General features: G+C 42.2%; 2 protein-coding genes and 1 non-coding gene across 3 annotated transcripts in view; 2 read left to right on the top strand and 1 right to left on the bottom strand.

Annotated features, from left to right (window-relative positions):
* POLR1A (RNA polymerase I subunit A) overlaps positions 1 to 8,288 on the bottom strand; it is a 31,940-nt gene extending 23,652 nt beyond the window's left edge. Inside the window, exons 1-12 of the mRNA XM_068679613.1 lie at positions 8,104 to 8,288; positions 7,412 to 7,616; positions 6,639 to 6,788; positions 6,446 to 6,553; positions 5,531 to 5,616; positions 5,320 to 5,429; positions 4,739 to 4,825; positions 3,994 to 4,096; positions 3,334 to 3,496; positions 1,370 to 1,543; positions 1,052 to 1,174; positions 43 to 270 (exon numbers count right to left, since the gene is read on the bottom strand). Coding sequence (XP_068535714.1) covers positions 43 to 270; positions 1,052 to 1,174; positions 1,370 to 1,543; positions 3,334 to 3,496; positions 3,994 to 4,096; positions 4,739 to 4,825; positions 5,320 to 5,429; positions 5,531 to 5,616; positions 6,446 to 6,553; positions 6,639 to 6,788; positions 7,412 to 7,616; positions 8,104 to 8,180 — 1,614 coding nt within the window. The 5' untranslated portion in view covers positions 8,181 to 8,288. The remainder of the gene's footprint in view (positions 1 to 42; positions 271 to 1,051; positions 1,175 to 1,369; positions 1,544 to 3,333; positions 3,497 to 3,993; positions 4,097 to 4,738; positions 4,826 to 5,319; positions 5,430 to 5,530; positions 5,617 to 6,445; positions 6,554 to 6,638; positions 6,789 to 7,411; positions 7,617 to 8,103) is intronic.
* Positions 8,289 to 8,314: 26 nt separating this feature from the next.
* On the top strand, positions 8,315 to 26,531 carry PTCD3 (pentatricopeptide repeat domain 3). Its single transcript, XM_068679627.1, has 24 exons — positions 8,315 to 8,464; positions 9,693 to 9,739; positions 10,747 to 10,786; positions 11,955 to 12,000; positions 12,502 to 12,570; positions 13,742 to 13,846; positions 14,264 to 14,387; positions 15,440 to 15,558; positions 16,308 to 16,381; positions 16,668 to 16,755; positions 16,873 to 16,933; positions 17,220 to 17,302; positions 17,956 to 18,100; positions 19,116 to 19,166; positions 20,045 to 20,128; positions 20,716 to 20,744; positions 21,241 to 21,344; positions 22,536 to 22,614; positions 22,706 to 22,796; positions 23,195 to 23,280; positions 23,745 to 23,893; positions 24,268 to 24,309; positions 25,350 to 25,508; positions 25,822 to 26,531. The coding sequence occupies exons 1-24, from the start codon at positions 8,394 to 8,396 to the stop codon at positions 25,907 to 25,909; spliced, it is 2,034 nt and encodes a 677-aa protein (XP_068535728.1). The 5' UTR covers positions 8,315 to 8,393; the 3' UTR covers positions 25,910 to 26,531.
* On the top strand, positions 17,010 to 17,152 carry LOC137856584 (small nucleolar RNA SNORD94). Its single transcript, XR_011096604.1, has one exon. It is a non-coding gene; the product is annotated as a small nucleolar RNA SNORD94 (small nucleolar RNA).
* Positions 26,532 to 27,174: the final 643 nt, after the last annotated feature.

Here is a 27,174-nt window from a genome sequence, read left to right as displayed (position 1 = left end):
AGATAGAATGGTTCTTACAAGCCAAGTCTTTGTCATACTCACAATCTTCAGTCCTGTCGGGGGTGCACCTGAGGAAGGGGTGAGAAGCTGCTTAGCTATGGCTTCCCTCTGGGTCAGGCTGCTGGCACTCAGCACCGTACGAGACCCATCCTCGTTAATGACCATGGAGGCCCCAGGATGAACCTTTGGGCCGTTTATGACAGCTTGCCTCAGCTCTTTGACATTCCAGGGAGTGACTGGCTGAGGGTAGGTCAGTTTGGTAGCAAATACCTAGACAGGAAGGAAAAAGGAGAGAAATAACCAGTTGTTCAGCTTTCATTTAGTACAGAAGTCACTGAGGACACAGGGTCAAACATTAACTCAGATAACGTAAACATAAATTATTTTTATTTTGGGTGCATCCTCTCAACCTATTGTTGTGCCAAATGGATATGTTTCTGTTTCAAAAGGCACTACAATAATAAATATGCCCTTTTTACAGAGCAGGAAAGAAAAACTGAATTAGCAATTTAAAAACCTAGCACGATTTTAGATTCTGCAAACAAACTGACAATACAGGGGAAAAACATATAACCACCAGGCTCACTGTTCTCAGATAGACAACCAGAAAAGACTGGTTATGAGAAGTTCAAGTTGAGGATTGGTGTAACCTCTGGGAATTATTAAAGATGAAGCTTGAGACTTATCTACGGCTGTTTCTTAAAGGCTGTCAGGCCTGTTATAAGATACTGTACAAAGATCAAGAGAGAAACAGAACCTACTTAGAAAGTTAGCACTAATTCATAAGCCAAGGAAGCTTTTTTTTTTTTTTAAATCATTCTCTTTCCTAGACTTAGTGTTCAGCCTAATGGTAAGAATTTCCTGCTCTTCAGCGTTCTTTCTTCATTAACATCCAACGGTAAGACACAACTGTGATGCACGAGGGAGGAAAAGGTCCAGACGGGTCAGTAAATCTCTATGTTTTAAACTGTTTACTGCGTAGCTGAAAACACTGGAGTATAGCTCAGTCCCCAGCTGTACCATAAAGAAATACTCCTTTCTTTCTTCTTACCATGGGAATGCCAATTTCATTGGTGCCAATGTACATATCAGGGCAAATGACTGATCGAGCTGCAAAATCCACACGTTTTCCCATCATGTGCTTGCGGAAGAGTCCTTCCTTTTTCTCCAATAGCTTTGAAAACAAAAGTTAATGACTAAAATGTGAGAGAAAAGCATGCAATATGAGACAGAGTCTCAAGACATTGAGTATCATGAAAACCCCTACATAACGAGCACAAAATATAACACTTAGTTCTTATTCCATCCATTTCTCTTGTTTTACCAGCCTGTGACACACAAAGTCTCTAACACTCTCCCTGCCACCCACCTGACGAATACCAGGGTATTTTTCAGTCATTAGTTTGTCCATGTCACTGTCAAAGACAATGTTGACGTGAGCCTGAAGACGAACCCAGGTGTTGTAAAGCTTATCTGCAATCGTCTGTCCTGGAATTGTAGCCAGGACAGAATGGTCCAGAGGTTCATTACTCTCACTGGTTTCCTGCAGAAATAGAAAATAGGAATTTGGACTTAACACGAAATACCTCCTGTACACCAAGCTGAAAATCAGTGTTAAATGACAAAGAAAACACTGACCACTATTTTGCACCTCACTGAAGAAAACATCTCAAAAAATAAAATTAAAGATATGTTTACACTTATTACACACCTAAGTGTTTCAGACTGGTCTGCTGTCAAGGTTTAGAAACTGACGTGGATGGGAGATATCCAAAGACCACACATACATATTCCAGTGGCATTTTACTAGCTGATTGCTTGGTAAGTGACAGTCCTCTTTCCAAATTAGCTTTTTACTGGTTAGTCAGCATAGGCTAAGAACCACTGTTCTCCCAGGAAGCCCTATTTTCAGATGAAAATACAAATCCAACAGCTTGCAGCACTTACATCACTGTTTTCACAGTCTAGGAGGCTGTATACCAGTCATCTCCAAAACACATTTTTTCATATTGTCACCTTAAACATTTTAAGAGCATATCTCCACCTAGTGGCCAAACTCTCAGTAACTAAAATAAAACGTTTAAAAAACCTTAAACTTCAGGATGCAAACCAAGTCCAGCTGAAACTAAGTCTAGTATCAAAGAACCCTTAATAACACAATTCATGAATAAATATGAAAAGAGGTTTTCAGTATGTTTATGATCAATTTCTGCTCTGTGGGTTGTGTGTTGGTTAACCTGCATTACGATTATTTTTTCACAAATTAGATACAAGTTTCTCGCCTTGTAGAGCAGTATCTCTGCCAGAGATACAGAATTTCCTCTGTGTGTGTGCAGCACCATGAAGGCTGAGCAGATTAGACTGTTTCAACTTTTCAGAAAAATTATTAGGCTTCGTATCAGTGGAGGAAAAATAGTTGGAATACAGATGACACTCCAAAACAAGGGTATAACCATTACTACAGAAGGAAAAAATGTAACACGCAGAAGCATGGGATATCCAGACTGATTCTACCTTAAGTTTTCTTCACAGTTATGTTCTCAAAATGGGGATTTCTAAGGCAAGAGATACATGTCCCAAACCTTAAAACTCCACAGAGAGTTGCATATTGTACAACAATTGTGCTTAGAAAAGGGCACTTATTACTTAATTAAGAGTGACCATGCACATACTTAGTGCTCTGCAAATTCACAGTCCAATGCACCATGCAGAAAGTTCCCTCTGTAAGCAAACTCCATGATTCACAGCCTAAACACAGAAGCTGAGGTGTCCCTAGCTTTCTCCTTGAAGTCTTCCCAAAACAAATATAGGAAAACGGCACGAAGCCACATAGCCTGGATGAAGGTGGTGACATGTATTACCATGTGAACTGGTTGGCTGTAAGCAAGCATTGTTACTAGTTATGGCTATTTGGAATTTTTTTTAGTTCATCTCGACATTAATGGTTAAAAATAACCAGGATCACAATTGGCTCTACTAGGCTTAAAAGATAAAGTGGCTTTTTTCCATCACCATTTTTAATTTGATAAGATGCTGGAAAAGTTTTATTATAAACACTTTTTGCTGTACATACTTAATTTTCCAGTAACAGGAGCCCACATTTCACATACAGTAGACTAATATAAAAACCACAACTAAAGAAGTCCACATAAAATGATATTCCCTTTGCACTAGAAAGCTGAGAGGAAAGATGTGAGCAAAAATACCTAGAGAACACATCTAACAGCACATATTCCAGCAACCCAGGCAAAAAATGTTACTGAAACAGTAACCTACCCAAACTGCACCCCACATATCCAAATAGTAAAGAATAAGATAACAAGCAACTCTTACTGTTTGGATATCACCTTCTACAGTTTTAATTGGCTGACACTGTTCTTTTGCCATGAAAACCAAGAGCTTCCGTATCAGTTTGGCATCCTTCATGACAGCCTGCAGGTTGACAGTCTGACCGTTCGTAAACATCCGGTCTCCAATACGATTCACAGGACGATACCTACAGGAGATCAAGATCATTTTAGAAGATCAGCGTCACCAAAAAGCAGCATAATAAATCTCAAACACACTAAGCTAAGTCTTCAAGGCTGGAAAAAACAATCCCTCTAAACTAACAGTGAGTATTTGAAACTTTTTATTTATTTATTATACTGGCACAGTCGTAAGAGGAACAATTCCTTAACTAGATATTCTACCAGCACTCTACTGCTATAACATCCTAATATTCTACAATAGTTTGAAATACTAATACCAAAATACACTTTTTTCAAAACTATTCTTTCAATCCTTTAGTATAACTTCAAAGGAGTTTGGTAAAAGTTATCATCAGTTACTGCTGTCACTTTTGTTTGTTGAAGCCTCCACTGACATTTTAGTATACCAGTGCCTGTATTAGAGGTGTTTGCATCTCTGACTCCTGAGAAAAGTATTTGTTTTAATCCATGATTTGTTTTGTACTCGTTTGGGTAATTTATTTATTTATTATTTTTTTTTTACCTTGAAGGTGGAACTACAAGCAGATCTAGAAAAAACATATCTGGACTAAATCCTGAACTCTTATCAGAATCCATCCCAGGAAAGAGGTAACGCAAAAAGAAACCTGAAAAGAGAAAATAGAAAAGATAATCACATTAATGCTGCTTTTTCTGGGGAATCTAACCCCTCATTCCCCAGATGTACTTGGTCAATCAAAATAATCTGCTAAGTTAAATACCAGAGAGCTTGTTTAAAATAAAAACATTTAGGCATAGGTACTTTAGAAATAATTTTATTGTTCTTTTTTGGTCAAATATATATATATATATATATATATATATATATATATATATTTTTTTTTATCACTGGCTGTGACTGATACATGAAACCCTTTGATTTTTCCTGACAACCGCAGATACTTTTAGTGTACAGGAAACTCTAAAGAAGAAACCACTAAATACATTCCCAGTCTTTAACCAATGTAACTGTGGGGAATAGTAGACACATCACCATGTGAACATCATATTCTTCCTGAACAACCAAGCCTTGTGAGGAGACACAGTTTGAGAGCTACTTTACTGAATTCAGTTCTTTGCCTTTGCTAGGTACCAGCCCTTCTGTCATAAACATTTATCTTGCAACCAGGAGCCCTCCAGGCAAAAGGTAAAGATTTGAAAATGATTTAATATGAAAAAAAACGTTTGCAGACTTTGTCCAGTAAAGGACAAAGAAAACAGGAGACAACATTGCTCTTAATAACCATTACCTTCATTCTTCCACAGAGACATGATGAACTCCTTGGCAGTCATTGGTGTCAGGTACCCTCTCTTCCCTAATTGTGTTTCATCAATAGCTTAAAAATAAACAAAAAAAACAAAGACATAGGGTTATTTTGAAAGGTTTTCTTGGCTTACAACAATCAGTGTTTCCAGCAAAGAAAAGGAGTGGAAATGACACAAAATACACTGGCTAACATCTATTATAAAGCATCATTAACATGTTTGCTTTGGTGATTTGAAATTAAATAAAGTGAGCCTTCCCAGTACGGAATAAATAAGCCATTATAGTGAATACCTATACGTAGCTGAAATAAAACTCATTCTTTACAGCTAAAGTGTATGCTGTATTTGATTGTATTTATTTGATTGATTTATTAATGGTGAATTGTACCCCTTCTTTGAATGATCCCATCCACTGACCAAAAAAAAAAAACAACACAAAAAACAAGAGTCAACCTACAGCTGAAAAAGGCAAACAGGACTCAAGTATTACCAGTGGAACCAAGGTTCATATGAAATACACAACTGGATGAGACAACAGCTACAGTCAGGATGGCAAATATTTTACCTGCTGGCTCATCCACAGTGCCTTTCTCTCCTGACTTACGATACACTGTGGAAGGATAAGTTACTGTCAGCTTGCTGTTATGTTCTTTTCGCACCAGTGACCTTCTAGATCTAAAAGAAAAAAAAATAAAAAAGTAAAAAAGGGTTAATACAAAGACTTATAACATTTGACTCTACACCACCTATTTACTTCCTCGTGTAGTTAAACTTACTTGCAGTTTGGGCATCTCTTTGAAGTCATATGTGCTTTCCAGAACTGTGCTATCAGTTTATTTCTACACTCACAAACATTTTTTACCTGATAAAGAAAGAGAGGAATTAAAAATATTGAAAATAATTACAATAATTTAAAACATTTGACACAAGTTGATTAAACTACCTAATTTATATCAAACTCAACATTACACACACAATCCCAACATTCATCTCCCTGCTTTTAAAATTTATCAACAATCTTTAATCTTCAAGTCAGTGCTAAATTATAAAGCTTTTTCTAATTAGAGGTCTTCTCTAATCTAAAAGCTAGAAGACTGACCAAAATCACTCTTCTTTTGACTGCTCATGAATGAATACACAAGTTTCTGAGGGTCTTAGGTTGTTTTTGAAAAAAACAAGTTTAATCTGCTCTAAGATGTTAAAACTTAGTAATATTTCCCTTTACTAACATCGTACATTAAACTGTATTTAAAAGAAAAGAAGAATTCAATTACAATCATGTAATTTAAAAATTTTTAATGTACATTATGCTGCAAAACTGCTGGATGCCTGAGTTCAAAAATGTTGTGCAGCTCAGAACAGCTGGCACATTGTGCAGAGGTATCATTAGCTGCAGGTAATGTACTGACAGAAACATGAGACTATTTTTATATCCTATTCATGCTATAAAAACATCTCCATTAGAAAACAAATCGTGTTTTATATAAACCTAACAGTTACTGTAAGTTCTTGTGGGCCAGCAAAGAAAATATTTTTAAGCTTAATTTTGGACATTACACTCTAAATGTAAAACACTTCAGATTTCAGAGACAAAATCTAAAGTCTACATAGTCAAACAGACTTTCTTGTGCACATGGCTGTATTAAAAGGACAAAATCTGGTATCCTCAGAGGAGCACTGATTCTACTTACATTTGAACACTGATCGCTTGGTTCTTGGCTTTGCAACATTTCGTGGACGTGGTGGTTTAACTCTTCTTCAATTTCTAGAGCTGTTGCATCTGCACTTTGCTCTAAAAACTGAAAGAAAAGGAATAGGTAAGGGTAAGTCTATATTTACAGTAGTATCAACTCAAAAAGGAATGGAAAAAGACAGAGTACTTGCCCTGTTCAGGACGACTTCAAGATCATGGACAGCATGAAGCAGCCCGTTCTCCAGAACCTTCAGCTGACTCAGCAGTAAGTGAACCACAGCTCGAGTACATGTCAGCATGTGACAGTTCAAACAAGAACCTCGAATTAGAAGGTATAATTTCTGGGAAGAAAAGAGGAAAAAGTTATCCTAGTAGACATATTAGCTCACACACACATTGTCACTCAGCACATTGCTGGAGAGGTTGTTGAGTCTCATCCATACTGGCACAGTTTTCTGGAATAAGTTATTTGGAATAAGGGGACCTATAGGGACAAATATACAAATGTTGCTATTCTGAGCTCAACCATGTCCTAAATGTCTAGGAAGCACTTTGAGATTCTAAGGTAAAAGAAGGTAGCTGTTCATCTAAGTTTGCAGTAGCAATTTAAAGAGAACAAGTACGAGTTGTTACTGTGCCATCTATTTAATTAAGCCGTGAGACCCTGCAGTTGGTGATATAGTTTTGTGGTCAACACTCCCCCCCTGCTGCTTATCGATAGTGCACAAAATAATAGCTACAGCAAAGTACGTATTTTGCAAAAGTCTACAAAGTCTATTTTCATTGAACTATCATGATACAACAAAGCTTTTCGACTACATTTACTGGTTATTAAATTGAACTACAGCTAAAATAAGAGAAAAAACAGATTTTAGTACCTTTTCTGTTTTTAAGGACTACAAACTACCACAGCTTGAACACCATCAGCCATTTCACCTGCGAGACAATAATTAAGCACACTTACATCAAAAAACAGGGGATTGTAGACAGTCAGAGGCAGCTCTATGTGGCCAAAGTGACCTGGGCAGTTGCTGAAGTTCTGCATGCAAGTTGCACAGGCTTCTTTGGAATCTGGAGGTCCCAACGCCAGGTCGTACAGCCCGTTGACAGACGGATTGCCCACATTATCCAGGTACTGAGGATCTGTTATGGCTTTCACACTCAGCTTCCTGGAGATGAAAGAAAAGGGCAAAAATCAGCTGAAGCCAACAGCCAAGCCGCATGCACTTGAATATGAGCATTGCATTGACATTTAGCACCTGGGTGAATTTTTAGTGATAAAAACGCCTTTTTGAGACCACGTTGGACACACAGCAGGGATTTATGTATGGTTAACCACATCGTCTGGGTGCAGTTGCTCATAAAACAGTAAATATTAATTTTAGATCTTTATTAATAACCTTTACTCGCCGCCTCCTGGCCCCCACAGCCCCTCAGGGATCCCAGGGGGAACCCGTGGGCCACCATCACTGAGGGCCAACTCGCACCGGGACTACAGCTCCCAGCATGCCTCACGGCCTTACCCCATAGAGCCCAGCCGGCACTCCCGCGCAAAGCACCCTGGGAGTTGTAGTCCTCCACCCACATGCAAACCCCTTCGGGGCACGGCAGGGGGGCGGAGAGGGGGGAAGGAATAAACCTGCCTCGGCTGCTCACCTGATCTCCTCGGCCGTGTACATCCCGAAGGACACCCTGGCGAACCGCCACCACGGCACCACCTTGGGCGGCCTCATGGCGAAGGGGCGAGCTGCTTTCCCCCGGCCGCTGCGCCACGGGCGGAACCACGCGGGGAAGGAAGGGAGGGGGGGGGACGGGAAGGGGCGAGGCGGTGCCGGGACGTACCACGGCTGAGGGGAGGAGGCGGGGGCAGGGCTGGCGTCCCCTCCCCGCCTCGGCAGTGGTACGGCCCCGCCGCCCAGGAGGCGCTGCGCGCTGAGGGGGCCGGCATGGCGGCCGGGCGGCTGGCGGCGGGCTCCTGGCGGCAGGCGGTGGCGCTGGGCAGGCGGAGGGGCTACCGGTAAGGGCTGGGCGGCCGGTAAAGGGCGAGCCCTCAGCGGGGTGAGGAGAAGGGGGCCGGGGGCGGCGGGGCCGTGAGGAAGGAGCCCCTGAGGGGACGGGGGGGAGGGGAGTGAGGCGGGAAACGCCGCGCATGCGCCCTGGGGGTGGGTCCGCGCCGCTGGGCTCTGCGCATGCGCGGCCTCGGGGCTGCCCCTGAGGGGGCTTTGGGGGGGGGAGGGGTTCTGTGAGGGGAGTCTTACGGGTTTGGGGGGTTTCGAGGCTCCTTTTCGTCTCCTGAGGGGGTTTGAGGTGGTAAAGTGGTTCTTAGTGCTGGAAAAGGGACAAGTTGAGTGAAAGGGTCCTGCGTTACTTGTATCACCTGCTTGGGGGACAAATTCTGAGGTGGGGGGGTCATAAACGGTCATATCAACGTGTGGATTGATAAGGGGCAGTTTTAGCTGTTCGTGGCGCTTCAAAGCACAAAAACACCCTAACAGTGTCCCCTTTAGGGTCAAGGTCAGCATTAAAGGCCGTTTCCCTGTCAGAGTTTCAGTAAGGCTTTACTGTTGGAATGTTCTATGAGGGGTGGAAAAAGTACCTTAATGTAAGGCTTTTTTTACGTTAAATGCAGTAAAACCTGAACAGATGTAAGAAGGCATTATGTCAAACTCTGACCCACGTGCAAGCACATAAAGAACAAGTTAATACAAATATGTCTTCTGCAGCCCTGGGTATAAAATTAGCTCTGCAGCCCTGTAGGGGCTGGGCAGCTGGAAGTAAACGGGTCTGCTTTCACTACCTCCCATCTCATGGTATTCCACTCGTATAAAAGCATATAAAAGCACCGTGCTTGTCTAGAGTGCTTAAGGAAAGGTCCTACTTTCAGCAAGGTCCCACCTCTAAAACACAGACTGGCTTTTCTCATTTCCATTCAGGATTTCCTTTCTAAGATGCAATAATTTGAGAAAACTACTTTAAAGCCATGATACCCCCCCCAAAACAATCATAAAATTTATCCAATGCAATTTTATTTGCAAATCCTCTTGTCTTCAGAAATTAGTGCCATAAGAGAAACATCAAATGTGAGTTTTATAACAGTCATTTGGGGTTACTGACAATGCAACATTTCCAGTTACATTTTCCTCATTAATGTTTTAATTAATTTTGACTCGTAGTCCAGAATCTCATTAATCTGGTTTTGCTATATTAGCGTGACTGCTATACACTGAAAACTGTTTGGTTTATAGGTGCTCTTCCAGCAGTACAGCTCAGAAGGCTGCTGAAAACACAGAAGGTATGGTACTTCAATTACTTGTTTCTTCCTTTTTTTTTTTTTAATTTCCACACCATATACTCTGTCATGAGATAAAGAAGACACTAAGCACCCTCTTTCCCTTTATTAGTTTCTCTTTCCCCTTATCTTCATTGTGAAGAGGTTTCCTGGCTTAATTTGTTTGATTACCCTTACCACCAGCAAGCTCTGATCAGAGATCATGAACTGAATTGTTCACTTCCATCAGCTGTCCAGCTGCTCCTTGAAACAGAATAAAATTGATAGTGACAACATCCAATAGCAAGGAGTTTTTCCCCTTAATCCTGAGAGTTTTCTTTTCCACATTCTGTACCATATTGCTGCTACGGGTTGTGGGAGAGGAGCGGACGGCTCATGGAAGAATCAATACAGAGGCGGTGGGAAAAGCACCTCTGCAGTGCTTCTGGAGGTTGTAATCAGGACTTCCTGCATCTTCTTTTGTGAATGAGTTTGGTATAGGGCTTTGCTCACTACTTCTAGATTCTTTTGGCGTTGTCATTTTATCTTCGTTGGGAACTTTGTTTAGCTCTTTGTGCCATCAGTTGGTGTCAGGCTGGAGGAGCTGGAAGTGGAGAGGGTGCTTTGCTGCAGTACTCAGGCGAGCTGAATTGGGGAAGACAAATGGGCAGAGGCAGCAGACTTCAAAGTCAGGGACTGAGATCAGGAAAGCAGAGGACTGGGAAGGTTGGAGCTCAAGCTGTAAGGTACAGGAGAAAGGATGGTTGAGGAAATGTGGATGTGTAAGTGGATAGATCTCTTCGAGGTAGGGAAAAAAAACTGATCCTGTCTCTGCAGGACTGTTGATCTCCCTGCCAGCCTTTTCTGTTACCATCACAATAAATTGTGGCCTATGCCAGACTCTGGTTTTGAAGACTTTCCTGAAATCTTTTCAGCAGTATTAGCTCAAATCATCAACTTTGATCAGGTCAGGGTTTTCTCTGGACACCTGTTAGCTTTTAATAAGAACTTTTTAATATTGTATCTCATAGATATTCAAGAAGAAATTGTGATTCCACGAAGGAAAACCTGGTGAGTGTTTACTGTTGGAATATTTCTTGGCCTGAAAAAAAAAAAAATCATTGCTAGACAGCTGAACATAACCTGTCTGTGAATGAGACTGGAACATGGCTGCACCAAAACCAGTCTTGCATTGCTGCCTACTACAAGAGATTTGTTTTTTCCTCTAGGAGAAAACATGCTGTTTATCTTGGTTATGATTAGTACTTCACTTGAATGTGTACAACAAAGATGAAAAGCAAAAATAGGGTTGCTGTCATCTTAGATTTAATGCTCCAGGAGGAGTGGTTGCTGCTGACTGGAAGCTCTGGGAATATACTTGGCTCTTCCCCTTAATGCAGAGCATGCACAACCTGTTTCTGTCCTCTCTTTCAAAAAAAAAATATAAGAATTGTAAGCATAGTTCAGTTACTTTACAAAAGATTGCGTTTGCTAGAAATCTGCAAAATCAATTTAATTTGGCTGCCTGTGTGTAGGAATGTTTCTTTCAGTGAAATAAATGTGGCTATCGGTAGCCTGCTGAATTAAATCCTGTTCAGAAATAATACAGCTGAACAAAATCTATTTTGTTGTGATTCTCCTAGTACTCTAAAGCAGTTAAGCTGAAATTGCATGACTATACCACAAAAAATAAAGCGATAGCTAAATGGTGTCTGTACTCAAACCCCAAATAAGACCACCTTCACCTAAATGCTGTCAGCTTGAAACATAACCAAAGTCTTAAGGATCTACAGACAGGGGAGTCGCAAGCAGTGTAGGTTGATGTTTTTATTTTCCTCCCAAGATTATTTTTAGAAAGAGGGCCTTGTGTATCCTGTCCCTGATAGCCAGGATAGCCCTAAGGGGCTCTGAGAGGAGCTTTCCAGGGGATTTTTTCTCTGTCCCTTCCCTGTGTTCTCTCTTTCAGAATGGATAGTAAGGTAACTGATGGTAGCAGGAAATACACAAATTCTTCTGGTTTTCCTCAAGTCTATTTTTTCCCTGTAGTTCCAGGAGTGTGTCTGGTTTTGCATTTAAATCTTCTATCTCTTGAGAAAAGTGCTGTTTTCTAAGTGAAGCAAACCCACTGTTTTCTAGAACTGAAAATCCTTTCTGGCTGCGATAATCCTGTGGTTATTCTGTAATATATAGAACTAAAAATCTGCAACCCAGCATTAATCAAAGCTTCTTTTACATTTAGGGATAAACTAGCAGTCCTCCAAACATTGGCTTCTACTGTGAATAGGGTAAGTAGTTTTGTTATGGTCGTGGATACAGGTTGGGTTGTTTATCCTCTCACATGCTGGCCTGTCACTCTGGAGGCTTTTAATTCTGCCTTGTCCAGAAATGAAAGACAAGACGTTTGCTAAAATCAGGAGCAAGTTCTTTTACCAGTTTAGCTTTCCAGCCCCGTCTGCCTCTTGCCCATCTCAGTCTAGAACGTCAGCCTTCCAAAGAGCAATCAGTGTCTACTCCTGCTGGGCAACAATTAATGCTGTGGTGCTTTTCTTAAACACTGTCTGGAACTCTGGAAATTGAATCTGATCCTGTAAGTCCCTCAAATCTCCTGAGGCAATTAAAGCTGGGGGTCCTGCTTGCTTAGAAGTGGAGTTCTTGTAAAATGCAGATCGTGTTGGTTATGATGGAACTGTTCATCGTGCCTGCAATCCCTTGAAGGGGTGTGACAACTACAGCATGCCTGCGTTCATAACTGAAAGCATTTCAGTCCTGGGTTCTCCTTTCTACAGGATCCTACTGCTGCTCATTATATGTTCCAGGATGACCCTTACCTTATGCCAAGAAATTCAGCTAATGCTGTGAGTATTTCCTTTGAAATCCTTGAAAGTTTCTTCCTCTTTTGCCCAGCCTATGAGAATGTTACCTATTTGAAGCCTTGTTTTAATTACAAAAGAAAATGAAAGATCAGAATTCTCTTCAGAATTCCTGTTCTCGTTTCCCCTCTGTGTATGTCTGAACACACAGCGACTGTAACATTTTTCTAGACAAAGCCACCCTGCATACACAGTTACCTTTTTTTTTTTTTCCCTGCAGTGTAGGGACCTTCTGTCTGCCACAGCTCTGTTAATATTCCTGAATAAGCAGTATTGCAAGTGTTGAACTAAACCATAAGCACAAAATCTCAATTTGAATTACATCTGAATTAAAACACGGATGGTTACTGGTGTGCCTGTTACTGCATACATTTAATTAGTTGTTGTGCCCAACTGCCAGGAATTGTATTCACAGAACAGCTATTTGGTAACATAGGTTTATGGAAATAGTAATGAGACAATAATAAAAAGAAGAAGGAAAGGAGTCTGTCTGTGATGTTACCTTTGCATAAGATTAAAAAGTGCAAAGCTGAGGCAGGAGAAAGCAGAACTGAAAATAAGGGCAAGAAGAATACTGTGTGTGGTACTAAGATACATTTTGGCAATGCAGTGATAGGACTAGGAGAGGACTTCAGCAGTTCTTTGGCATGCCGGCCATGCAGTGAGACCAGAGGAAGGTGAAGGAGGCTTTCAAATGCCCGAAGTTCTAAAAGAAGCAGTGAAGGAGGAGCTGACTGTAGAACTTCAGGAAAAGCTGCGAATGAGAATTGGGTGATGCTAGTGATGCTCTTGAAAATAAAAACAAGAGAGAAACTTCCTCTTGTCATACCTCTAAAAAGAGAGATGAGCTTGACCTTGAGGTAGTAATGCAACAGTTCAGATGCATCTGATACAGAACTTCATTCCTTGACTAATACCATAGCAGTAAATGACTGTCTCATTTAAAGAACAAACATCCTAAACTTTGCATAATACCAGAAGATTCATGTGGCATGTTGTCCTGTCCTCATGTTTTTACGAAGAGATGAAAATACAATGTGTGCTTAATTTGATCCTATCAGAACGCTGAGTGTTACAGAAAATGTTTTTCCTCACACTGATCTTTTTAGTTACATGTTTCTTTATCAAACTCTTGTTCTCTCTCCTTCCTATGCAGCGCGTGCTTTCATTGTCGAAGGAGTCGGGGCGAAATGCTGCAAAATACATTATTAAGCAATTTCCTCAATATTTTGACAAGATTCTTGCAGAACCTAACGTACCAGTAAGCTTTTTTGCTTTTCATTTCCATCATATTTGTTCTGTGGGGTAGTGAAATCAACTGTTAGACTGGGCAGAAACTAATGGAAAAAGATAATCTTGATAACTGGTTTGTAGACGGCTGTGAAAGAAATAGTGGTTTCAGTGTTTTCAAGGTGAAACTGCAGTAGATTCAACATCATGCAGGTTCTTCAGATAAAAGTAAGGAAAGAAATGCTGTTTAGATGTTGACTTATGTGTAGGAAAGCGGGAGATGAGGATGTGTGTCCTGCAGCACCACAAGGACTGTTGCTGTTGGGCTGGGAGAGCCTATGAAAGATAATGAAAGCAGTGTAGTGGGTGAATAATTAAACGTACTTGATTAGTGTTTCAACAATGAGAAGGTTTGAGCATGTGCTTAACTTGTCCTCTGTGCTTTCAGTGCTTGATGCCTGTGACTCTCACACCTCAGCTTGAAGGAATGAACGAGGAAGCTCTAAGAGAGCGCATCAACCTCCGGATGGTGAAAGCCTCTGTGGACCTGTTCGATCAGCTCCTGCAAGCAGGTGTGTGGCTGCCTGCCACGTTCTGAGCTGGAGCTCTACTTAAGTTGTTGAAAAAGTGTTTTAGTAGATGGCACAGGTTAACAGAAGTTAGTCACTTTCTACTGGAACTGTAGAGGTAGCGGCTTCATGTGTTCACATTAATTTTGTCTGCTTGAATTTGGCTGTCAGGGAGCGTAGTTTAGCCCATGCATAACGACAGAATTCTGTGCTGCTTGATGTAACTACATCCAGAGTGTGTGTGGAGACCTAGGCTACATACTGAGGCAGTTTTCATGACCACATTAGTAATTTTTTTGTGGCTGTCATTGCTCTGGTGAATTGTTTCTCCAGAATTATTAGGCCTTCCCTATCCGTGACTTGTCTGATGTCACTTTTGTGACACAGAACAAGGAGTTTCCTGACCAAGAGACAGATGATACAAGGTGGTACTAAGCTCTTTACTGCTGTGGTAGACTGGTTCAGCATACCAGCTGTGTGCCCTGTCTGTGCCCTGCCTGCAGTAAATGAGTCTTTCTTGGTTCTTCCTTACTCTGGATCTTACCTCTGTCGTGGGCAAAAGGGGAGTAAACACTAGAAAATGAACTGCCACAGCCTCGGAAGGAGGAAAACTTACTGGGAAGGTGAGACCTTCTCATATGCACTGAAAGATGGAAAGAAGATTGCATCAAATCACTCTCTTGTTGGCTTTAAATCTATTTCATTGGAAATGTATCCTTGAAGTAGTGAAAAGCACTCAATGTTCCATTTGCAGCGGTGTTTGTGCTTGTGCTGATTCACAGTTTTGGCTGCCAGCTGTGACTCCCTTCTCCCACTTGGTCAGGAAAGCTCTACCTTTCCTGTGGCATTAATAGAAAAACAGATAGGCCTGATTACTTAAAATAGGCTTCTGCTATAAGTGGTTCCAAGGAAGCTTTAATTTCATACCTGTTTTACAGACTTGCTAGAAAACATCTAGAGAACCAAGTGGTGGTCAAAGATGCCCTGACAAGGCTGTACATTGAACAGTGTGCTTTTTATTTCCTCTGACTGCTGTACGTCGTTATTTCCTGTAGGTACCCCTGTATCTTTGGAGACCACAAACAGCCTTCTAGATTTGTTATGCTTCTATGGAGATGGAGAATCTGTTCAGGAAGAACAACGTGAAGAGAAAGAGGATTTGGAAGAATCAGGGGTATGAAAAACATGCTGAGTTCTATTTATTTATTTCATAAGTTGTAAGAGTGTGTGGAGGTGACGTCAAGATCTTTGTACTGTGATTCCCTAACTGGAAGATGGCGTCAGGTGGGTCAGATGCAGTCAATGTTCTGTGGAAGTACAGGAGCTATAAAAATCCTGTGCCTGACCTTCTAGCAAAAGTAGTTTCCCTAAAGATGAACTTTGCAGCTAGAACCCTGCATTAGCTTAGTTCTGCTGACCTGTTTAAAAACATTTTTCCCACTGCCAGCTTTGGTTTTATAGCTTACCTCCAATGGCAGCTTGTAGTACATCTAACATAGACGAGCATGGCCATTTTATTTGAGTCCAAACCCTAAAATCTGTGTTTTAATGAAGTTGAGAGCTCAGAGTTATCAGGTCATTGGGTCAGCAGGAAATGCGTTACATACGACCTGTCCCTGGGGGGATTGAGGGAGAAAGGGTTTTATACGTGATGTGATGCAGTCTAAATATTTCCAAAAGCTCCACAAATTATATATAATTTGCCTCATGAGTATGTTTAGTAACATAAACAGGATTCTTGATTTAACTAGTTTCCCAAACATCATAATGCAAATCATTTTAATGTAACTCATTTTAGAAAAACAACAGCTTTGCTAGCTTATAAATAGCTATTGAACTTCTTTGTTACCAAAGCATATCGTTGGATGTTTATTGAGAACTTTGAATTGTGAGAAACTTATTTCTGAAAAAAAATCTCTTCAGGTGAATGCTTCAGAGCAGAAAACTCCAAAGAGACCATTCCAAAGAGGTCCACGCTCATCTGGCTCTAGATGGAGGTATAAAAATGTTGCTGATATTCTTGCATTCAGTGGACTGTGCATTTGTATTGTTATAAAACTGAGTTAAAGCCCATACTTGCATGCATTACTTGTTAAATACAGCTCCTTTGAAAGTGCTGGTGGAGGTCTAGTAAGTGATTGTAGAATAGCTCAATGGATGAGGACTAATCTATTTGAATGTCAGCCCCTAGAGGTACAGCCCATAATTTTGTTTTGTATTTCAAATTGTTTTCATAAAGGTATCTGTAATTGAGTTAACATCCAGCTTGTTTGTTGATTCTAGGGAGAACAACGATGCTGAAAGGATATTTAAGATAATGCCAGAGAGGAATGCACACTCCTATTGCACTATGATCCGTGGGATGGCCAAGGTAAAGTCACCTTTCAGTGCTGAGAGGTATTTTTTAACTTGCTGAAATCTCACACAGAGATGGTTCGTTTTCTTTGTTCATTGTTTGATAATTTATTTTTCTTTGTTCATTTTCCAGCATGGGGCTTCTGCTAAAGCTTATGACATGTACACAGAGTTGCTGAATGAAAGGCACAAGGGTAAGAGCCTGCTTCTTTTGGTTTATGGTCTTCTGAGTAGCAGAAATGAGTTGTTGGGTATGTGAATATTTCTTTCATGGCAATGATGATTGGCGCAGGGGTACGGACCTCAGCTAGATCATGGGAGCTGAATGCAAACTCTTTATTTCAGTGCAGCTGGCATGTGGCCGGCTCACTGGAAACAGATTTGCATGAGAACTTCGCCAGAAACTGAGCCATGTTGTAACAAACTGCTCTCTTTAGACGACAGTTGTCAGTTAAAGTGAATTATCTTAATGTTTTTCAGCCGATGTGCACACGTTCAATGCCCTGATTGCAGCAGTCCCGTTTCTGAAGGACAGGTCCCCAGAAAGATGGGAATTAGTCAAGGTAAGGAGGTAGAAGGGGAAGAAGTAGAAGTGAGGGGGCTGGCTCTGCATTATTGGTACAAGTTTGCAGTTGTTACAAAGCTCATTTTTTAGCATGGGTTTTGTAAGGTACTAATACCTGCTACGAAGGAATTTTGCTAGTTTAAGAACGCAAACTAACTGTGAAAGAGTGAAAAATGTACAAAACCCAACCTTGTCCTTGCAGAACAGTTTGCCTTCTGAGAACTTACTGATCTGAGAGCTGCCCAGCCAGAAAGTAATCAGGGAAATTATGATGGGAGATAATTAAAAACTCCTCTCTGAATTGCAATTCATAGTGTTGTGATGGAAATGGAATTCTGAGGGGTAACATTAGAGGTTCCAGTTCTATTGTCATAACAGTGGTAAGGAAGGTTAGTAAGGAAACTTAACAATTTCCTTGATATTCTGGACACAAACCTCCAAGATCAAATGTGATGCAACTTTGTAGTCTTGAAATTAATTAAAGATTAGATCGTACTTCCTTAATAAACAATAGTTGAGGCAGTGTTGTTCACTTGCAGGATGTGAGAAGGATTAGGTTGGTGAAATGCATCTGTATCCGCTTGAAAGTGGAACTGTGATCTGTGATGTATGAATCCCTGAGGATTTGTGTGTGTTTTGTTGTCTTTAAAGGTCTTCTTGAATCACATGGTGCAACAGGAAGTGCAGCCAAACTTGCTAACATTTAATGCTGTGCTGAAGACTCTGAGGCGGTGTGGTGGCATAGGCAGAAGTGTGGCTATATCAGTACTAAAGGAGATGGAAGCACTCAAAATTGGTAAGAGAACCAGAACACCACCTCCAGAATAGCTAGCTTAAGAGCTCAGCAACAAGCAACACAGCGTTTCCAGATGTAGGGAAAAAGTTCAAGGCCAGGGGAAAAAAGTATTTCTGTGTTCTTGATTTTGCTGGTTTTTTTTTCCTTTTGCAAGAGAACTGAGACAGAAAAAGGTGTAATTTTTAGTTGTGGCCTGCAGATTTTAAATTGAATTGTTGTTTTCAGAGTCTCTGTTCTCTACTGATTGCTAATTACAAGGTCGTGGCTGCATTTCGCCCTTCGGGACAAGTAACTAAGCATTTTGGTGTTACAGTCCCATAGTTGAGGAGCATGTTTGTCATTACATCGCTAGCTGTAGTTACATCAAGCTGCTTGAGGACAGGTGTGTTTATGCAGTTGGAAGTAGGTCCTAGCCCATGCACTATTTCTCGACTATCCTTACTGCAGTATTATGGTAGAAATAGTAAATAATACAAATACACTCACAGCAGTCAGCTGAGTTTGTTAATTTCCTATCAATCAAGGAATCAATCTAATGAGCCACCCAAGCCGTTTGAGGTTTGTGTATCTACACAGTACAGAAGAAAAGCTCTTGATGTAGATATTCTGGTGATGCCATCCACTTATTAAAAAGCAGGGAATATCCACACAGCTGATGTGACGTTGTAGAGTGCACCTTGACTTGTAACATGCCTGCTGATACAGTAGGGAGATGCTAATGAGCAGAATGGAAAACTAGGTATGGAATATTGCTGCTGTTAATTTAGAGCAGGAAGCTTGGCTGCTTGTCCTGCAGCAACGTGATGCTCCAGCTGATGGTCCACCCTCAGATAACGTTTTTCAGAATTGTAACGTGTGGTTGAGGGCTGGTCCAGCGTTAGGGTGGAAAGGGAGAGCGATGATAGAGCAAATTCTGCATGCTGCCTGACTAGAAGGCGTGGAGACTGAGTTAGCTTGGGCATAAAGCTCAGCCAAGAATACCAAAGTAACCTCAATGTTTTTTTTTTCTTTTCAGAGCCTAGCCTTGCAACGTATGAACATCTTCTCTTTATTTTTTATAGATCTGGTAGGTGCAGTATCAACTTGTCTGTGAGTGTGTCCTGTCTAACACCTGCTTTAAATGCTTTCCAAGTGTCATGGATGAAAGCTGTTGATTTAGGACATAAAATACGTCTTATGTTTGTAATCCTAGTGTTAACTGTTCTGTCTGATTCTACTTGAGTGAAGAAAAAGTTAGATAGTATCCTAACTTTGAGTCTCAAAGTCCTCGTGCTTTGAGAACTGGCAAAACTGGAAAGAAAACCCCTTTCCATTTGTAGCTTCAAATTAGTATAGCTAAAGAGCAAATGCTACTCAGTCTCTGTGGAGGCTGGGTCTGAGTGTAATGTGATTTTATAGACTGTTTACTCACAGGGAAGAAAGTGCACAAGGATTCTGTTTTTCTGGAACAGTTCTGTGCTTTGGAGCTGTCTTGAAATAGTTGTGGTAGAAGGTGGGAGCCCAGCTGTTGGAGATCCTTTAGGCACAAATCCTTTGTCATGGGAAGAGAACAGACACGGTAGTCATTACTGCAGTCCCTGGGTTATAACGTGTGTGGAGGAGTTGCTCTGGAATCTTTTTTGTTGTTTGTTTTTGGAATGTATTGCTTTTCCCAGAGCTGCCTTCAAACAAACTTCCTGGTCTGTTGGACTCCTTGCTAGAAAGTACTCATCTCTGCCTCAACCTGCCCTGACTTTCTGTGAAAATATGGTGACACTAGGGCAACTTGTAGTGCAAGTAATACTACAGCTCATGTGGAACACCACAAATAGGGGCACAGACAGGAGATTCTCGACATTTGTTTTGTAATTGTGGTGCTAGTTTCCATTTCCATAGTATCTTTGCAAACTCTTTACTAATGGAGCACATAGCACAACTGTCATTTCTCGTCTGTTTGTCCTGCAGTTGATCTTGGCTCATCCAGCATCATATCTGAGGTGCTGGAGGATGTTGAAAAGAGGAGTTTCACTGCCCAGGACCCTGATGACGGTACGAACTTCAATATATCTGACAACCTGCATTGCTTAAACATCTCTGAAGAGTCAGCTAGTGAATTCCAAGTAGTCCTAGCCAGCTGGAAAGAATGTGTGTGGCTTGCTTTTACCAACCCCTTCTGATACATTTGTGTATTTTGGGGCAGCTCTGGGGTGTACTCAAGAGGTGGGTGACCTGCCTGAACGCTTACCTCTGTTGCATAACGAAGGAGGAGGGTGAAATGGCTGACTATTTTTTTAAATTTTTAAACTTGCCTGTTTTACAAATATTGCTGGTTTGGGTCAAATGAGAATGTAGCTTTTGTAAAACCGCCCACATTCAAACAGATCATCTGCTTAAATCTGAAATCTGGTTCCAAAAGCCCAGCAGTGTAATTGCCCCCAGAACATTGGCTGGCAACCATGGCAGAGTTTCCACATAGAAAGTCAGAATCCCTGTTGTGTTGTCAAATTTAGCTATAGTTTCAGCTTTTTAATTGAAGATGTCTCGTCTGTCCCGTGGGAGGCTGGGTTAATGAGCTACTGTATGTCTCTTCGAAAGCAGGAAACTAACAGTTCATTTTTCCCTTTTTCCCATTTCAGCCAATTTTTTTGCCACTGCTATGCAAGTGGTAAGTACCTCTTCCCTGCGGTCACAATTCCTTTGAGCCCTCCATCTGTTTCGGAATTGCCTGTGAGATTTCCAGGCTGTCTCATAAGATTTAGCACTCAGCATCTTTCCCTTTTTCACCTGTGTTTGTCACCTCCTGTAACTTTTCTCCATAATTCTATGTTGTGGGTTTTCTCATTTTTTTGCTTGATACTTTGAAAGATGGAAACTTGTCTGCCTGATGTGTGCGTCTCTTGATGGAGACAGCTACACAACTCTTGTCTTCTGTGCCCTGCCTCCTGCTCCTAGCAACCCTGCAGCTGTCAGACAGCCTCTGCAGTTTCAGTTTAGGTTAGAAAGCAGCTCTGGCTTTTGCCCACTGAGGGAATTGCCTGTTTGTCTCACCTAAACACAGTGCCTAGGCAGTCAGTGCACAAAATTGCTTTTTTGCCAGTAATTCTCAGAAGAACGTATTGTGTTACATTTGGTAGCTTTAAAATCTGACTGGTTTATTGCAGTGCTGTGACCTTAAGGATATCAAGCTTGCTTATCGGTTAAATAAGGCAATGGAGAAGGGAGATAACTGGAAATTCTTGGACATGTCTCAGTTAAATTCCTATTGGTGAGTGAAGTGCAGCTTTTATTTGGTGTCTTGTGTATTGTTATCGATTTGAATGTAAACTAGAATTCAGAGCTTGTGCAGAATGCTTCTTTGTTGAATATCATCTAGCAATTATATGTGCAGTTCGGCAATTAGGTGACGAAGTACCTCTTAAGAACAGTGATAGCTTAGGATGTATTTCTGGTTTGTTGCCTTTTCCAAACCGAAAGTGTCTTGGAGTGTGAGAAGTCAGATGAATTCATGAGCTCATAAATGTCAGAAGGCTAAATGCGTAAAACAGATAGTAGATGATCATCAAACTGTTTGTCATGCCTCTTCAGTGGTCCCTTGTATTATAGGAAAACTGTTGTCCAGCCAAGAGGCCAGGGAAGGAACAGAAGTTCCGTAACCCAGACCCTTCACTGCCTAGCTTAGCTTAATCCCCCTGCCACAACTCCACTAACCAGCTGAATTTTCTGCAGCCCTGTTGGCCACTTAGCGTGGCAGTTCAGGAGGTGGCTGTGGTGGATGCACCAAACCAGCACGCACAGCAGGACTAGCTCTCTGCTTGCAGCTTTAGAGAGACGTTGCAGTGCTCCAGGGGTATCTAGGCACCAAACTCTCAAGTAATTTTACTATTTTCCTGTGTAATCAAGGCATCTGAACCATCTTGACCACTGTCATCAACTGCTGTAGTCACTGAATGTAATTAAGCACTTGGATCAGGCTGATTTGAAGAAAAGCCTGCTAAGACATTGCAACTAGAGATGCTCCAGTAAGTTCATGAAAATAATTACCATCAAAATAAGATGCAGTTTCAGAGGCAAGGTGATTCTTACGATCTGGCCTTGTTTAGCTTGTAAGTAAATCAAGAAAAAATAATGGAAATAAATCTCAAATGGTTCCTTACCTGAAATGTATTCAAGAGAGGTTCAGATACCACAAACTTGGCATCAGGCAGAAAGGGTGCATTGTTTAGGGACTTTGAAGTGCAGTGGTCCACTTCTAATTCTGACAATTACCTAATGTCACTGCAAAGTTCTCCCCCCAAAAATGTCACTGCTTGTTTTAATTGTACTGAGTATTGCAGTTGTAGAGTGAAACTTCCATGATGTGTGACACAAGTACGATCAGAGAACTATCATTTGTTGGCATCATCTCTGGTTCAGATGATCTGATTGGTACTGAACCAGCATTTTTTCCTTCCCGTAGGTCAAAATTCTTTTCACTGTTGTGTATGATGGAACAAATTGATGTTGTGTTGAAATGGTACAGAGAAATGCCCCCTTCGGTAAGTGTATCTTACTGTAAGCAAGCTTTCAAGCTTTAGAATGAAGGAAGGGTACGGTTACAGTTCATTGAAGTGATTCTTCCATCCTCAGCTCTTCTATCCCAGTCCTAAAAATATCGTGGACCTCCTTCAAGCGCTGGATGCAGCCAATCACTTGGAAGCAATTCCATCAGTCTGGGAAGGTCAGTGATAGCCACGTGGTCGCATAGCCAGCTCCTCTGGTGGAGACTGGAGGAGTGAGCAGGGGGAGAGCTTCCTAGTGCTCAAAATAGCCACACTGAGATGCTTTGTCGTGAGGGACATTGTTGCTGAGTACAGTGGTGAGGGTACTTCATTAGAGAAAGTCTGCTATCAGCTCTGCCTGTTGCAGAAACCTTGGCTGTGCCGTTATGCCATAAATGCTGGTGCTAGTTAAATGTCAGTGTCTTGGAAAACTGAATGCTCACCAGATAGCACCTTAACCATCAGTCCAGGTTTAATTCCATTTAAATTCTTTGCACCTTAAACAGGGGAAACAAATACAGATTGAGGCTCTAGCACATAGAAAATATCATCCTAACTGCTGTCTTTATCTAAACAGATATGAAACTGCTCGGGTTTAATAGGAGACAAGACCTGTTGGAAGAGATTTTGTCTTTGATGAGCAGAGATACACATCCTGAAGAGGTAGGGGAGCCCAGTGAAAAGAGCAGAGGCATGTCCCTGTTTCTGTATATGACACAGGCTGTATTTGAGCTGTATTACTGTCCCCGGACCTTAGAAATCCCATTCCTGTGCATATGCTGGTACAAGTTCTCAGATCTGTGTGAGCTTGTGCAGCTCTGCTAAGCTCTCCAGGTTGTGCTCAACTTATAGAGAAACCTCAAACTGACGTAGAAGAGGATCGCTTCCATACCAGGGTCTGGAAGAGGAACCCAGCCCAGCAGTGAGGGCTGCTGAGCCAATTGTCCTGACACAAGAGGGTTTTTTTTGTTTGTTTTGGTTTCTGCCAGGATTAACTGCTGTTAATTCAGAGCATGAAATCACATCGGGACAGACCTGTAGTGTACGCAGAGGTTGTTGGAGAATGGCACTGAAGAGGATACACTGATTCAAGAGCTGTTGGAATTAACATCACGATCTTTTCACAGACTCAGCTGGCGTTTGCCAAGTGTGCTGAAGACATCAAAAATGTCCACGAGCAATCCTGGAGGGAGCAGGCCCCGTTGGCATGGACGGGCAGCACGCTGGGCCACGTCGCCGTGTTGTTCTCCAGGGTTGGGAGGACGCAGGACGCCTGGTATGTGTGTGGCTGTCGTCAAGGCTTAACCACAGAAACCAAAGCTCAGTGTTGTTTAACATGCTTTCTTTGTGCTGGTTTCTTTGAAACAAAGAAGTGACAAGTACCTTTCTAAAGATTTTAAACTTGTCACCAGTCACGCTTCTGATGCTTCATGCAGTATTTAACACGTTCAGTGATGTTAGCTGGCGTACATTGCATCTGTGAGAATATGGCATGGGAGCTGTTCCAAACCTGGGGGAATGGCTCTTCAGGAAACACAGAGCTTGCCTGGGTTTCAGCAAGGGTTTCTCTAAGAGATTTAATACCTGTTTTCTTCCTCTGTGTGTATTTTGTTTCTTATATTATTTGTGTGTGTTTGTTCTTCTGAACAGGAAGGTGATTGAGCGTTTCCAGCAAGCCAACAGGATTCCCACGTGAGTGTACCTAGGTTCTGACTCTGTGTGCCAAGTCCCCCTCTGCTTGGGATCTTGCATTTCTATCACAACCAACAGTAGTGCTCCATGTCTTACTGCCAAAGTGTGTTTTTGTCCCTGTGGGCTTGGGTGTTTGTTTATCCAGCTGATGCATTCTGAGACCTTCCTGCCTCCCAGGAAAGGTGAAGATGCAAAGGGAAGTTTGTGGGGTCAATCCTTAAGACGTCACTGAATGAAGCTGTGGGACATGGAGAAGGGTGTCACTGGTTAAGTCTGCGTTGGAAGTCAGTTTAAGCAGCATTCCTGAGAACATCTCATTTCCCGTGTGCTCAAAACAAAAATTCTGGTGTAGTGTTAAGCAAGCACTGGTGTTCAGAAATCCAGATACCTCTGAAGCACAAGTTTATCAGGTCAGATCCTAAATCTTACATGTCACCCTGGTAGGCTACAACAGTTAGCTCTTTCTAAGGAGTTTTGGGGAACAATTACCTGTCTGAAGAAGCAAACAACTTCTAAGGAATATAATGCGTTTTAAGAAAAAGCTGTTTGGTGCTTAAGTAAATGAACACCCTAGATGTTCAGTCTAAGACATCCAATCTTAAATTGGAGATGCATCATGTTCTCTGTGGCCTCCTGCACCTGTTGGGGTGTTTGGTACTGAGGGCAGTAGGTGACAGCACTTGTCGGTTCTGCAGATGCGTGCCAGTGTGGCCAGGGAAGATTGATGCTGCCAAGCCACTCCAGAGCCCTGTCTCAGTTTGGGGAATAAGGAAAGGAGAACAATTCTCCTTGAGAAGTTGTGGTGCAGTTAGTGGCTTGTGGCTGCCGTGGATCATGGATGTGAAAGGAAGGAGCTTCCCCTGCTGTTAGCAAATGGGTCTAAGGGCTCTCCTGGTTGAAATGTCCCTTTCTCCCTGCAGCATGAGCTGCAGCCCCTTACTTGTTTCCCTGCTGAGAGGCAAGAAAGGCGATTCCAGCAACTGTCACGGGTGATGAAGGGGCAGAGCCAGCACTTGAGTCGCTTTCCTTTCCTCTTGCAGTGACCAGGTGATGGATGAGTTCTTGAACTGTGCTAAACAAACCAATTCCCCCGATGAGGCAATTAAGCTGGTGAAGCTGGCAGTGTCCCTCGGGCTGTCTTCAGCACACAGGCTTAAAAGCAGAGTGGAGAAGGAATTTGAACTCTCTGAAAGCCAGAGGTAAGTCGGAGTACTTGTCCCTACCGCTAAAGGGGTGTAGTAGGTGAGTGTCAGAGGGGTAATTTCCTGTGTGGAGCCTTCTCTTCGGCTGGGGTGGCAGAGAACTGGCTTTCAGAACGACGTGCCTTTATATTGGCTGATGGATTCACCCCCCAAAAAATAACCCCTCAGTTTTTGATGCTATTCCACCTGGGAGATGTAACCCCTGTTATGGGGTTACCTGTGCCCGCTGCTCAGCTCTGTTATTATGGGGAAGGGATTACAAAAGGCTGCACGGGGGAATGATGCTGACTGAAGGGTTTAAAATTTACAGGAATGCCTTGGAGAGCATCCAGACCGACAGCGACAGCAGCGATAGTGACAGCGATAGCGACAGTGACAGCGAAAGTGACAGCAACTAGCTGTCCTCCTGCCTTCCCTGTGCGAAATCAAGGAGCAGCTGCAACTGTGGTGTCAGGAGGCTCCCCCAAGAAGTGAAACCCCTGAAGAGACAACTTCTGGGAGCTGCTGAGAGCTAATTTCTACCCAGTGCTGCAGCATTCCAGGCCGTTCCCACTGGTAACCTCTTCACAAGAGGACGTTGTCCTCTGCAGAGCAGCCAAGAAGTTGTCCTCTTTCACGGTTTTGGGCACTTCACAGTGGGCTGGGGTGCCCAGCGATCCCTTCCACGCCTCTCACACTGTGCCTGAAGCGCCAGGGGCTGCAGGGACAGAGGAGTGCTGTGTTCTGGGAGCTGCTCAGCACGCACAGCTCTGTGAGCAAGACTTTTCCTGGGCCTCCTGTGGTGTCAACCTGTGCTGGATTTAATTCCTTTCATGCTAATGTTCATGAATGACTTAAAAATGATGTTCAGTCTGTATGTAAATCACTGTAAGTAACACAGCGTTCATCACCTGTGGTGTTTTTCCTCACCCTTTTTGGGGTTTGAGGACAGGCTTTGGACTGTAGAGGCTAAAAAGCTGCAGTTTGTTAGCCTGTACAGCTGGAGATTGCCACATTAATAAATGGCTGACACTAAATACAGCTCTGTCATGTGATCATCCCTGAGCAAAAATTGTTGATTACAGCGTTGCTGCTGGTCTGTGAGAGACCTCCGAGTGAAGTTTGTATGGAATAGAGCAAAAAAGCTGAGGAGACTGGAAAGAGAGATGCCTGCTGTTCTGTTCTCTGCCGTACAGTTAGCCAGCCCTCATGGCAGTGTTGCTGCACCCGTTCTCAGCTCGTAAAGGAATCATGGAAGGTTTTTTGAGATAGTTTATGAACTTGCAAAGAAGCTCCTCACTACTAAACCCTGTCCTAGCAGTGGAGGAGTTAACAGCTGCCTGCCTTTGACCTTGGTGTGCCCGATGCTGCAGAGCAAGTCAGAGCTCACTGCTGTGGGAGGCACTTGAGGGATAAACCAGTAACAAGCTTGGGACACAGCAGCTGCTGCAGGCACAGCTCCAGCTTAAGGGCTCAAAGTAAGGTACTGCTCACGTTCTAGTAAGATTTGCAGCAAAGCTGGGCAAAGGCAGCATTTGCTTCAGAAGATGAACAGGCCCTGTGCCAGGAAGGGGACATCATAATGCATGCTCTGACACTTTTTTTTTTTTTGTCTGCTTAAACCTGTGCTTGTAAATATTTTATTTACAGCTGTACCAATCTGAATTGATTTCATCAGGGAATT

Source organism: Anas acuta, chromosome 4 (genome assembly GCF_963932015.1).
Source record: "Anas acuta chromosome 4, bAnaAcu1.1, whole genome shotgun sequence".
Taxonomy (NCBI): domain Eukaryota; kingdom Metazoa; phylum Chordata; class Aves; order Anseriformes; family Anatidae; genus Anas; species Anas acuta.
The sequence above is the reverse complement of the archived record's forward strand: the minus strand, read 5'-3'. Positions and strand labels throughout refer to the sequence as shown.